A 13953-nucleotide genomic window follows, 5' to 3' on the forward strand; every position below is an offset into this window, starting at 1 on the left:
ATGCTACCCCTTGCCCTGATGCATGGGTCTTCAATGTCCTAGGAGCAGGCTTGAGACTGACCATAAGGGAACAACTCTAATTCAAGAACCCAAACAACTGGATCACACACAGATTCTGATGCACAGAGAATCATTTAGGCCAGGGATGCTTTAAAAAAAACCAGTTTATTTTACCTTACAAATGATAAATAATTTGTTTTTAAAAAAAATCAAGTGTGTTTTACTTCATGTTGCAATATTAAAATACCTTTCCCTTCTCCCCCTTTAAGTGATCAATACAAAAATAATTGTGACCAAATTATTTTTTTTCCTCAAAAATTCCTGTATTTTAAGCAAAAAGGCACATTGTGAAGGCTTTTCACCAGGAGGTACAGGGGTTCACAATGACCCCAACAGCCTCTCTCCCCTCCCTGCTTGTTCTAACTTGAGTGGAAGAGGACACAGGAACCAGGCTGCACTCCTTCAGTGCTTTTTATCTGATGCCCTCCAGGTATATACCAGGGCCAAGGTCAACTTCTGTATCATCCCTGTTTTACATATAGGGGAAACCAAGGCACAGCAAAGCAGTACAATTATCTAAGAGCTTCTTGTGAATAGCTGGCAGAGTAGTACATAAAATGACGTAGATGTAGAATGTCGTCGTCTTCAAAACAGCAGTGCGGTCCCACCTGGGATCATCCTCCCGCCTTGCAACCAGAATGTTACAACAGTAGTCAGAAGTCTCTAGATGGTTCTTAGCAGGGGAGTCACAGGACCAACACAAAAAGTTGGGCCTTCACTAGTCTAAACAGGGATTAATTAGAGCCCTAATTACCAACCCTTTAGAGGCAAAAGTAATTGCTGGCATATATCCCCCCCATTATACTTCTAGCCACAGGAAGGATATAACAGCCAGTCAGACGCTAGAAAAAGGCAGGCTCTTGTTTTGGGTAGGCTTCGTACCTTCCTTGTTCAGGGTATGTGGTCCCATAAATCAGCTGTTTTCCCACTGGGAAATGCTGTTGTGTCACCAGGAGGTGGTGAAGTCAGTGAGGGGGCTTCTTCGGTGGCAGAGATGCTTGACAAACCAGGTCACCAACACCCTTTCTCTCCCTGCCCTGACCACTCATCAGGATGCTCAAGGCTGATAACTGATCAGGACTGCCCCCTTTCACATCTGCTAACTCCCAAGCAGGTCAAAACACACCCCTCCCAGTGCTTCAACCCAGAAACCTGCATCTCCTGCTTCTTCCAGGAGGCCAGATCTCCTGGCAGCTGTCAGGAGAGCATCAACATGCAGTGAGCTGAGCCCATTTATCACAGAATGAGGCAGCGTCAGGTGGGGAGGGGCCAGAAGGAAAGGCACACACACAGAGCTCTCCTGGTACAAGGCACCGCTGTGAACCGTATTCCTTCTTTGGAGCAGCCAGCTCCAGGAGGCCCTTAGCATCATAAATGGAAGGAGGCAGATGAGCTGCCCCTTGCAAAGATCTGGCCTGGCTTTGCTAGGTCTCCTCGTCCCAGAGACAGAGCTGCTTCTGCGGTACATAGTAATCAAAGGTGTAGCCCTTCTGGCAGCTGCGGATGCCACATTTGTAAGAAGAAACCTTGCCCCCAGCATCGCGACTCTTGCAGTACTTCAGCATGCATGGGTACCACTCGATGCTCAGTGAGTAGCTGCAAATGCAGGGTTTCCAGCGGTCTGCACACAGCTTGCAACGCTGCAGGTCAGGGAGATCGGATGTCTGTGGCAGGACCTCAAACATGGAGCCATCCACCCCTGAGGGAGAAAGCAGAGAGACGTTGCTCAGGGTGCTGCTGAAAGGCACGGCCAAAGGAAAAAACCACCAATGCGAGCACTGCTCTCTCTGCGGAGTCTCCAGGACAGCCGAGGAGGATGAAGTTAGACACAGTGCATTTCCAGTGGCTGTGTGGACACGAGTCTGAATAGGAACCATGGGAGAAGAAAGGGCCCTCGGGAAACTAAGCCAAAAGATACACAAAGTGTGGGAAGAACGTATTTCTTTTCAGTGATGGGCCAGGTGAAAGGTTACCTTGGAAATACTTGCCTAATTATGTTCATTAGGAGAGCACCACCAAAAGTAGTCAGAGATACTAACAAATACACTAGTGCGATGTGATGTGCAAGCAAGTGATACACATGCCTTATCCACTGTAAAGACAGTGAAAGAGAAGCCAAAAATGATCTGTGCTGATCACCAGGAATCTGGCAGGAGAGATCACAGCAGAGCGCCAACTTGCTGACAGGAGCAGTTCCAATGAAACTGAACGAAACTTACCTCTCTCCAGCCAAAATTTGACATCTTCTTCTCGGGTGTAAATTGCTTCTTTGGCCTCTGCACAGACATTGTGGATGTGAGAGCTCAGCTGGGCCCCCTTGCTGAAGTTGACAGCTACATCCATGCTGAGATGCTCCAGGCCCCGCACCTCCTCAGCCTGCCGCACTGTCCTCGGATTTTTCTGCAGAGGATGAAATAATGAAAACCAAAATCCTCGTTGCAACAAATTATTCCATATAGCATGTCGAGATTTCATGCCAACACAAGATTTGCAAATGGGTATTCCTCTGTAAATGCACCTGCATCCTATCTGGATGGAAGGCACTTAAACTTCTTGCTGATGCCGAAACCGATGATAGTTTAACATGCTCTGATCTGCCTGTGATCATTTATTAACGCTTTGTTGTGATAGATGGTCCCAAATCAGTACTTACTTCGTTGGGCAATGTGGGCTAAGGGTTTTCATGGTGATTGCTCTAGCCATCCACTTACCCTTTAATACAGGCTAGGCTGAACAAAATCATGCCTTATTCTAGTTTATTAGTAGAATAGGATCAATACTATTGATGAACTTAGTTTAATACCAAGTCCCTCAAGCGGGAGGGGTGGTCAAAGGTGGGTCTAATAGCTGAACAATCAGGCAGCTGCCTGGGAAGAGTATCGAGGCAGGACAGCTCTAAGAAACCCTAGATGGGCTGGAGGATGGAGCTGGCACTGAAGCTGGCTGCAGGGTGCCTCTCACCTGCCGCAGCTTTGCCATGGACTCGCTGGGGATGATCTCGTTGCGGTGAAGCCTTGTGACGAAGCAGAGCGCTTGGAACTGGCTCTGGCCCCTCTCCAGCTCCCCTAGGATTAAGGCACGGAAGATCTTCACCTCCTGACAAAGAGATAAGTAAGCAGAGTGAGAGTCACAGATCTTTGGCATCAGTGGGGCGAACCAAAAAGTCAGGGTCAAAGAGAAAGGCTCCATCCAAAAGAACAAAGTCAAAGGTCTCATACTTCTGCTACCTGAGCACAGGGGTGTAGTCCCAGGTGCAATCCCACCCAAAAGCCTGCGGCATAATACCTGGTGTCTGTGAAGTAGTAAGGCTTTTCGCAATCCCACTGTGGCAAGGACAAATTGCTGCCAGGTCACATCCCACATCCATGGCTCTCTCAAACAACAGCTGGGGGTTTCAGGCCCTTGCTAAGAAGTGAGGCAAACCTCCAGGTAGTCTCATTTTGTTTTGTTAAACAAATACCACATAGCCATTATCTCCATGCATTACTTAGAGCAAGCAGCCCCAAATTTCCTCTGCTACCTTCCCTCACTTGCTTCTGAGCAACTGGTATCCTGGAGAACAAATTATTCATTTCTGAACCCAAGAACATGTGGAACAGAAATGAAAGCCAAATTATTAAAGCCAGAAGGAACCCATTATGATCAGCTGCAGCTGACCACCTTTTCTGCTTGGGTCAATAATTTTGGCATTTTATATATTAGAGCTTCTAACATGGATTGTAGCCCATCTCCAAAACCAGCTTGGAAAGCAGGCATAGTTACCTCCATGTAGACTCACAGAATACCTTGTTCAATAGCAAAGCCTCCCTATATCCTGTTCTGGTGTAAATCAACACTGATTTCTATGCAGGTATCAATTAATTTGGCTTCTAGTTTCAGGGGCATTTGTGCACCCTGTGGGAGTCTGCCATCCCCTGCCTTGGTGTCAGAACATGCTACTACAAGGGCTAAGTAGATGGATTAAATGATGCCTCCCCCTCAGTATGAAGAGCAATTATTGCCTCCTGGCACCCACCTGCAGCCATTGCTCTTAACAACAACATCTACAGAGAACTGGACAGATACTGGTGGCTAGGGACCAGCAAGCAGAAGCTATGCCAAGCTACTAAGATCATCCCTCTCCTCCTGAGCTACTCCTGTTGTATGGCTCATAAGCTCGGCTTCTCCCAAACCTCTTTCTGCCCTAAGAAGGGAGCCTTTCTCTTTTCTACAACCTCTAAGCCGTGCACATGCTGACGACTTCTGCAGACTAGAGCTCATACAGCCCACCGTTTATTCCCTGCCTTCTCTTCCACATCCAGAAGAGAAATGGGTAGGCAGCTCAGTGCACATCTGGACAGCTGAAATCTGCAATCTGGGATGCATTTTGCTCCCCAAGATAAGGATTTTGCTGGGTGCATTTATTGACCAAAAACTTGCCACAAGAGCAGAACATGAAGGCATTTTGGGAAGAAAGAAATACTAAAAATGCTTGTGAAATTACTATGGAATCATTATTTTTTGACTGCTTTAACAGGGAGAAATCCCACCAAGACATTGGCACCACTAGAACAGCCCCTGTTCCCATCTGCATTTAGTCCAACTGCCGTCTTCTGCTGTGAGCTCCCACACTGTGCAAGGCCCAAGGATGAGCAGAATAAAACCAGCAGCTGACCCTGGCATATTCTTCAGTTGCATATTTGATTTCAATTCAGTTTGTACAATCAGCATTCAGTCTGGAAAAGGCAAAGTGGGATAGCCATGTTTTGCTCTCAGGGTGAAAACCTCTACAGGAAGGAGATTAAAAACAGTGCAGTACTTCCCAGGTTGGGGGCAATTTTTGTAAAATGAGAACATGCTAAGCAACTGATTAATCCTTCTGATCTGCCTGTTTAAGAATTAGTCTTCAGACACCTAACTCTCTTTCTCACGGCTGATACGTAAGAGAGGTTCACAGCTCTCACTGCTCCTAGCAAATGGTCCAGAGCTCCCCACCAGTCCCACACAGCTGCAGGTCCCTCACTCCACCTCCAAAGTTTGGATCCTAGCTGCCCCTGCAGAGTCCAGGCAGAGAGAAGCTGCCTCCCAAGTGGGCTCAGGTCTCAAGGCACCACCTCCACAGTCCACAAAGGGCTCCTGGATTCAGTGACCCTGTTCAGTGACAAATTCAGGCAAAGGTTCTATGCATCTGTTTTAAGTATTTCTGAGTTCTGAGTACATGGGAGAGGAAAGACCAGATTTGTGTCACGATAATGCACCAGTGAAACACATGAACAGCTCTCAGGCATCAAGACAAGCATCTACTCCCCGCTCCAACCAAAGGCAGACACAAGGAGCAAGCTCGGAGTGCACAGGGTCACCAGCCACTGCTGTATTGCCCTCAGAGCACCTTATTGAAGCACCATCTTCAGCTCCAGCCCTGCTCCCACCACCAGAAAGCAAGTGATCCAGGGCTGCTGCTCAGCTAATCTATATATTTATCAGCCCATCTATGCGCTTACTAATTTATACGTCAATGAGTCCATGTAACCGCTGTTAAATATCCCTGCAAGAATCACCATTGAAAGAGCTCATTGGTAGGGGATGGAAGGAGAGAAAGAATAGAAAGGTGAGGAAAAAGTGGTCTTGCAGTGGGGGAACTACAGCTGCACGAGGAAAGAGCAAAGGAGAAGACAGTAAAGATCAATGGGGCGGTGCTCCACTACATGATTCTCCTTTCTCGGAAAGGCATGGCTGATCTCCCTCATGTCTCCCCCCTCCTACCCTTGGGCACACACAGAGCCAGCCCTTTGCTCCCCCACCTGCCTGCCTGCCGCAGCCCCTTCCAACTGAATCAGAAAGGCTCTGCGCCTGGCTGTCTGGATGGTACATTGAACAGCAAAGCCAGATCTTTATCTAAGTCAGCCATTCCACCAGCCCTGATGATGCTGCTGCCTGTGATTGCAACCGCCCCAAGCTGCGACCCTGCAACCACCCCATGCTGGGCTTTGGTGCCCCAGAGATGGGGTAATTTCTTCTCTTCGCTGTGTCCCCACTGCTTCTGGTGTGTGTCCCTCTCCCAGCCCTATCTCATTCCACGGCATCTAAAGGAAGCAACTCTGGTGTGAAGAGGGCTCTGGTGCTGCCTAAACTCCAGGTGTCAGGGATTTCCAGCACATTTTTTGATACCAAGGGAGGTTCACGGCGAAAGCCAGGTATGGTCCGGGTTTGCCAACACTGAAGTAACCAGTGAGCAAATGAACAGCTTTAATCAAGCTGTTTTGTTCAAGGAGTTGGCTCCTATGTCATGTGTTGTTCCAAAGAGAGAAATCCTACCCTTACCCAGCTCAGAGCAAACCCAAAGCGACCCTCGCCGAGGTTTCCAGAGCAAGGTTAAAACTATGCTGCATGCTGGCCCATTTTCTGGGAGACACATACCCTGCAGTGACCACTCACTCTCTCCTGAGCAAGAAGTCAGTCTCTTCTTCTCCCCAGCCCTGCTTCGCCTCTCTGTCTCAAAGCCTTGCTTGGCTTTCCCTAGCTTTCCAGCTCTTCCTGCCCTGGCTATGCAACCTCAGGTGGAGCAAGAACCAAAGCATGTCACATCAAAAATATGTCACACTTCTCACCTGGAAGAGGCTACCAAAGTTTTTCCTACTCTGAGAGAGCCTTTCACTCCCCAGCCACCTCACCTCTTTTCCACCAGCAGAAGTAGGGTGAATCAGCACCAAGGTGGGTACCCGGCCAAGGCAACCAACAGCACCTTTAATTCTGGGTTCCTGCAAAATTTCCCAGCAGGGAACAAGTCTCAGCAGAACACTGCCTTTGCAATGCGGGGACTCTCCGGATGAACTCATCATGGGGGTGTTGAGAATCCTTGGCCCCGACCCACACTTGTGTGGCGGGTACAGTTACAACTATTGTTTAGGACACTCGGTGTAACGCAAACAACCAGTTTTGCAGCCACGCTCTCATCATTGCACTGGAGGTAACCGCAGCCTTGGCTTTCAGGGCAAGAGGAGAGCAGCTCCTCTCTCATAAAGACAGAAAAGAAATCAGTGCACCAAGCTCCCAACAGCTCAGGCTGCCTGTACCTACCAAAGGGACTTCTAGCAAAGACTAGCCTGCAAAGAGGATCGGGGAAATCATTAAACAACTTCCCTCCTAGCACAGTCCTCAGCCAGCTCCTCCAGGGACTGTCATCTGGGGTGCAAGAACAATTCAGCCTCCATTTCTAGGGTTTATCCAGTAGAGACTTACAAGCCTGTGTGGTCTAGATCTGAGCCCAGTGTCTCGACTTCACACTGAGTGGAGCAAACCAGTTCCCAGGGAAATAAATTATTTCAGTGCCTTCCTCCCCACAACCCATTCAGCTTTCCTGCCAAATTTCTCTCCCCCAAGGACATAAGTGCTGCTGTGGAACCCATTTTTGTCTTTGCTGTCGCACGCCTGCTCAGAGCGGGGAGTACATGCAAAGGGGACATGCTGCTAGGGGCACTGGGTAACATCGGCACTCCTGGGCCCAATTCCTTACCCTGTCAGCAGCCTTTGCTATGGCCAGGGCCCTGCCTGCGCTGCCCAGGGGAACAGCTACAGCTGGTCAGAAAGTCCTTGTGCCTGTACGACACAGAGAATGTGTTATTGCATCCACACTGGGAGTCCGGCCAGCTGAGTTACCCTGACTGGGTGGGGATTACGGTCTTTAACCCCTCTCCTACTGGAAATGGCTAGAATGGACACATTTTGGTGCACTGCCTCTTAAGCTCAGGCATCTATAAAGGCAAATTAGGGATGTGCGGGTGTGGGGTGGGGTTGGGCAGGGAAGCACATTTTCAGGAGCAGTAAGGTTTGATGCTGATTCTTACAAGCACTGAGCAGCCAGAAATCCCCTCAATGCCCCGAGATGCTTGGTACACCATCCTCTTGCCCAGCACCCACAACCTGAGGGGTGCCTAAAAGTAACTGTCAGAGGCCACTTCTGAAACTGGATCTTACCTAAAAAGTGATTTCCCCAAAGGTGCGGAGTGAGCAAAGGGTAGCTCTGGCCATAAGGCAGGAGCTGAGCCCTGCGCTCAGCCCAGCAAGCCATCACACTGCCTTTGCGGGCAGTACAGCTGCCATCTAGCCACACTTGAGCGATCAGTTCAAGAGAGAGCATTTTTAGATACCTCAGGGTAACAAATGCTACCATGTTTTAATGATCCCACCCCATCCCAGAGGGTGCTGAATAACCTTTCTATTAATCGTTTGGTATCTCTACAGAAGAGATGAGGCTGCTTTCCAAATTACTCAGGTATCATTTTCGGACAGATGCTTTCTTGTATCACCTGGTCATTCAGCACCTAACATGATGGACCCCTGGCATAAGGAAATTCTCAAAACACCACCCCAGAATATCACATAACATCACCTTAGTAACAAGGAAACTGAAAGGACTGGCAGTGCAAGTGTTAAAATACCATTACCCATGCTTTCTCCCTTTGTTTCCAACACAACTTTTCCAGCAATCAAAAGGAAAAAGAAACTTTTCTATATCTTTGTGCTTGGAATAAAACCACCTACTTTGTTCTCAGGCCACGGTTTATCAACTGGCAAGATTATGCTATTCAAATTAGACACAACATTTAGGGTTGCTGTCCCCCCTTGCTCTTTTTTGCAATACATTTTGTGCCTGATGGTGCTATACAGGAGAAGTAGTGTTTTCATCACGTTCTTTCAAACTGCAAGAAAAGAAACAGCCTTTACTACTGTACTGACCAAAAAACAAGTTCCAGTTTGGACTCCCACTGACCAGTTTGTGCTGCACTAGAGAACAAGGAAGAAAAACTGGTATGCTCTGAGGACAAGACTTCTTCAGGTTCAGCTCTGGAGAGAAGGCAGGTGTGAGAGAGAAATTAAAATCCCACCTCTGTGGAAGACCCAACTGCTGTTCATGTCCCACCCAGCTTCCACCAGTGTCAGGGCAGAGAAATGAACTGTGATCTCATTATAACTCCTTTCTTCTCCAGCCCCTGGTCTAGCAGCAACAAGGAAAACAAAAAAAATCTGCCTTTGGACTAACCCCCTGCAGTTTAAGCCAGAGAAGTGGAAAAAAATCATTTTTGCAAAAACCCAGCATCCCAGCCACAGCATGACCACACGATCCAGCTCGGGAAAGCCAGATCAACAACCCCAGCTGCTTTTACCAAGGCTAAAAGCCTCAAGACCTTCTCTCTGGAAAGGAGTAGTTGTGTAATGTTAGAGATGAGGACCAGAGCAGAGCAGGGAAATGCCTGCATGTAGCCAGGAGAACAGGTCAGAAGGGGAAGTCTGGCCAGGCAGCTGCCTGCTCTCATCATTACTCACTGCACCGCAAATTCATCTCCTCAGTCCTTTATGTCTTTCTGGCTTTTTTTCAGCTATTTTCCAGCAAGGCCATGAAACAGAGAGAGCCAGTACCCAACTGCTCCAAAACTGAAGATTACGAACGGGCTTCTGCAAGTCTGATGCTTGCAAAGCCTTCCAGGGACCATCTCCTGTGTATTTCCAGCAGGAACTGAGGGGATGCATGGAGCTAAGGATTTTACATACTGAAGTCAAGATACCTTCAGAGAACCTCTCCCCAGAAGCAGCTCAACTATACTAAGGATGAGAATAAGAAAAGAGCTAATGTGTACTCTGTTGGATTTGTAGGTAAGGTTTGACAGCAAGCTTTCCTCAAGAAGAGCTGAAGCCCAAAGGGCCTACCTGATTTTGAATTTCCCTTAGCCAGAAACACTCTGTGGTATGCAAGTTTGTAGACTGCAGGCTTAAGAGGCCTCCCTCCTTCTGTTCTTTACCTTCCACGGTATGCTGTGTCTTCTCGGAATCTTTTTTTTTTTGGGGGGTACTGCTTTCCTGGATGCATGCTGGAGTACCCTAAGCATGCCATCATGTCCAAAATCACCATAGCATCTCAAAGAGGGCCATGGGAGGCAGCCGTCTGAGAGACTTGCAAGACAACTGGGACCAAAGAGCGTAGCTGAAAAGAGAAGCGGTACCAGAACAATCCCTAGCAGAAGGCTCCAAGGTTCACAACAGGTTAAGACACAACTCCTTCCTATCTCATGGGTCTGAGCTTTCTCCTGCCACAAACCAAAGTCCACCTGAGCAAACAGGCTGGATGAAAGGCTGGAACAAGATAACACTGTCGCGCCATCTGGACAGCCATGCCACCCACGTGGTAGCAAACAGCTCTTCTCTGTGCAATAGAAAGTGCGGAGCATGCCAAGTCCGGCTGGATGCAATGAAGAATGCCACGCTGGCCCAGAAGCCACCATCTCCTGCTGAGAGCATAGCATCTTAGACTTCAGCTCAGCAAGGATCACCTCCCTGCAGGGAGGCCACCTCTCACACGCTGGGTCAGGAAGAAAGGTTCCCCTGACAGGTGGGCTACTGTCAGTCCCACAGTCAAACACTTCCCACGCCACAAAATCACACATGTGCTCCCAAAGACAGCGGGAGTCCACCTAAGGAGCTAACTGTATCCCACATGCGTTGTGGAGGGAGATGTTCTAGAGATAAAGCAGAGCATAAACACCCCCACCCAGGCATCAGGAACCTGAGCTCTCCTCACTGCACAAAGCCTCTCCTGCCCTGGCCCTGCTCCATGCCCAGTTGCTGCCATGCAAAGCAACGCTACTTGCAACTCAGCAAAGAAAAACAGAGCTGCTAGGGTCGGCAGGGTGCAGGAACGGCACTGCCACCCATCCATCCCACTGGGATCTTTACCACCTACTTGCACAACAGAGGCAGCCCCGGTTACAGGTGTAACGCTAGCAATAGCTTAGAGCTATATATGTGAGAGTTGCTCTGCAGAGACTGCAAAGACCCCGACAGCGCTCGAAGGTGGAGGGGCTTTTCCCCCACACATGTGAAAGGACCCCGCTCCTCCTCGGAGACAGTTCTGGCTCCCGGACCCTCAGCCAGGGTCTTCCCAGGCTCCAAGTCGCTTCGAGGTCCCGAAGGACCTCACGCACCGGCGCTCACCCCACAAAAAACAGAGCCCTGACCCGATCCTCTCGCCGGGCCCATCGGCTGACCCGCGAGGTGCGAAGGGCCAGAGCTCCCAGCCCGCAGTCTCTGATCCGCTCCAGCCGAGCCGGGAATCGCCGTGGGGACACCGGCCCCGCGACACACGCTGCGGGTTATCCCACGGGGCTGGGGGGGGCCGCGGGAGGGGACGGGCTTTCGGCACACGGGTCCCCCTCGGGGCAAGCAGCGCGGACACACACACCCACACCCACACACCCCCCGTATCCCTGGGGAGCCCCCCTCCCCACCGCGGCACCTCCCGGGGACGCCCCTCCGGCGGGGCGGGCGCAGGCAACGGGAGCTGCCCGGCGCTGGGGCGCGACGGCGGGGCAGGCTCCCGAGCCCTACCTGTCTGAAGTCGGCGGTGAGGGTGACGAGGGCGCCGTCGGCCGTCCGCAGCTCCAGGCTGATGCAGTCGGAGCCGCTGTCGGCCTGCAGGCTCTCCTCCGTCACCTGCCCGCCGGGCAGCCGCACCCGCACCCGCAGCTCGGCCCGCGCCGCGGGGCCGGGAGCGCCGGGCAGCGGGGCCAGCGCCAGCCACAGCAGGGCGGGCAGCGCCGGCAGCCGCCGCCGGGGGCCCCGCATCCCCCCCGGGGGCGCGGAGCCGGGGCCGGCCGCCGCGGGCTCAGGGCAGGGCCGGCATGGGGCGGGCGCGGAGCGGCGGCGTGGGAGGGCGGGCGGCCCGCCGCGCCCCCGTCCCGGTGCGGCTCCCGGCCCCGCTGGGCTAGCTCGGCGCGCCGCCCGCTCGCCCTTTTCATTCAAGCCCTCGGCGGGCTCTTCCCTCGCCCCCCGCCCGTCACTTCCTTCCCCCGGCCCAGGGACCGGCCCCGCGCAGGCAGCGCGCCGCCCCGCCGTTAAAGGGCCAGCGCCGGCCGCGGCGGAGGCTGGCAGGGCAGCGCCCGCCGGAGGGCCGGCTCGGTCCTAAGCAGCGTGCCCTGCACGCACCCCGCTCCCTCCTGCCGCCGGGGCTCCGGCCGCGGCGGGACGGTGGAGAGAGGCGTCTCCTGCCGGCTTCGGGGCTCTCCCGCCTTGTGCGGCCGTGGTTTTGATGTTTTTTTTTCCCCTGGGATACGCAGCTATCTACGAACTGCAGTTGGAAAGAAGGGAGGGCAGCGCTAACAACAAAGCCCCGCTCTCCTGCCGGCACCGCTACGGAGTCCTCTAAGCATGTGGTTACTGTGAATCAAACGCTGACACGATTGCTCGGGCTCTCGCAGCGCACTAGCACAGGTCTGCTGCGAGGCACGCTGGATGTATTCCTGCCTCTGAGGATGTAACGTCGGCCGCTTCAGATTTTCTTTCACAGGCACCAGACCCGGGTCGCTTCAGACTCTGCACTTCACAGTCAAAAAGCTCCCACTCTGCCCTTCACCCACCCAGTTCTGCAATCACTTCCAGATGGGCAGATGCTCGTGAAGGGCCCCTTTGATTTCAAAAGGTCTCTCTGCAAACACAAAGGTCACTGCGGCAGCAGGATCAGGGCCTCAGAGAAAGAGCTTTGCAAGGAGAAACACAGAAATAAATAGAAACAACCATTTAAATCCACACTTCCAGGCAGAGAGATCACTCTTGTCCAAGCAGCACTTTTTGTGGGACCCCACACAAGTTTTAACCCTAAATTTTCACAGCCTCCCTCAAACAAACTTGTCTCCTTGAAATACTTTTCAGAACAATAGCAACGCTAAAAGTAACAGCTGAGGAGAAGAAAAAGCTAAGAGGTGCAAATGGGCAAAGGGGAGAAAAGAAATGGCTCAGCTCAGATACAAAGAGAGGGAGGGCCCACAAGGTAGAAACCTACAGGAAGACAGTTCCTCATGACAAAAGCTGCAAAGGAGAAGGCCCCACTCAGAGTGTATTTATTCAGAGGAGATTATGCAGAAAGACAGGAGGACCCCAGCGGGAGCTAGAAGGGAAAGTGCCCTGAGGTCCGAGGGCAGAAATAACCCTTGGAAGATTTCCAGTCCAAAGGGCCATGCTCGTTTCTCGGCCCAAAGCTGGAATCCGCTTCCCTGTTGCACTACGGATGCTTCAGACCCATCAGCTTGCAACTAAGCCCCAAGCACCAGAGCACAGTGCAGTCTTGTGTCTGCGCTGGAGGATAAAGGGAGATAAGGCTGCACTCTATGCAGCTCTAAACATTTGCGGAACATGGTCTCCCAGCTGCAGGTTTTAGCAGTGCCCACTGTGTACCTGGATCCTGGGGTGTGGGAGCTAATTCCGGACTGTGCTTCACTGTCTTGCCGAGCTAGCAAAGTTGACTTGGAATAAGTGGTATCATTTTTCTCCGGGTACCTCCCAGAGCAAAGGAAATGGGAAGGCAGGCTGTCTCAGAGAGCTCTTTCTGAGGCTCAGCACCTTGCCAGGAATGCTGTAGTCCCGCAGATTGCAATTTGAGCAGGACACCACTGAACCTTGAATCTGACCTGGGAACGGTAGATTGATCCCAGTCCCAAAATGAATGGACACATAGACAAGAAATACTGGAGGGTGGGGAGGAGATTCAAAAACACTGGCAGGCAACAGAATTAAAGAGCAAGTAGCTCTTTAAAGCAGATAACAGAAAAGCAACCAGGGAGCACAGGAGAGGCGAACTTTGCTGAGATTTGAAAGAGACTGAAAACTGATGAGTGAAAGGGACAGACACTGCTGGTCAGCATCCCAACAAGAGACACTTGAACAGCTTAGTGGTGGGTGGAGAAATACTGGCCATTAAGGGTAGCCAGAGAAGAATAAGTACAGCTCAAAGACTTTGGAACAGGTCTGAATGTCCAAACAAATTCTTTACTGGTGTCAGTCAGCATCTTCCACCTGTGTTGTTTGCTAATATGGGGCAGCTCTTCATACACGTAATCTCTTCTCCGAGCTATAGGGAAGGTGAAACAT

The 13953-nt window shown here is 51.3% G+C and overlaps 1 protein-coding gene across 2 annotated transcripts; it reads right to left on the reverse strand.

The window, feature by feature from the left end:
• Positions 1 to 146: 146 nt before the first annotated feature.
• On the reverse strand, positions 147 to 12397 carry OAF (out at first homolog). 2 transcript variants are annotated; one of them, XM_064471031.1, is made up of 4 exons: positions 11419 to 12397; positions 3022 to 3156; positions 2280 to 2460; positions 147 to 1759 (listed from the first exon to the last, which is right to left on the reverse strand). In XM_064471031.1, the coding sequence occupies exons 1-4, from the start codon at positions 11653 to 11655 to the stop codon at positions 1485 to 1487; spliced, it is 828 nt and encodes a 275-aa protein (XP_064327101.1). In that variant the 5' UTR covers positions 11656 to 12397; the 3' UTR covers positions 147 to 1484. The 2 variants fall into 2 exon arrangements, with proteins under 2 accessions (XP_064327101.1, XP_064327102.1); XM_064471032.1 differs by lacking the exon at positions 11419 to 12397 and adding an exon at positions 3346 to 5175.
• Between the last annotated feature and the right edge of the window lie 1556 nt (positions 12398 to 13953).

Source organism: Phalacrocorax carbo, chromosome 21 (assembly GCF_963921805.1).
Source record: "Phalacrocorax carbo chromosome 21, bPhaCar2.1, whole genome shotgun sequence".
Taxonomy (NCBI): domain Eukaryota; kingdom Metazoa; phylum Chordata; class Aves; order Suliformes; family Phalacrocoracidae; genus Phalacrocorax; species Phalacrocorax carbo.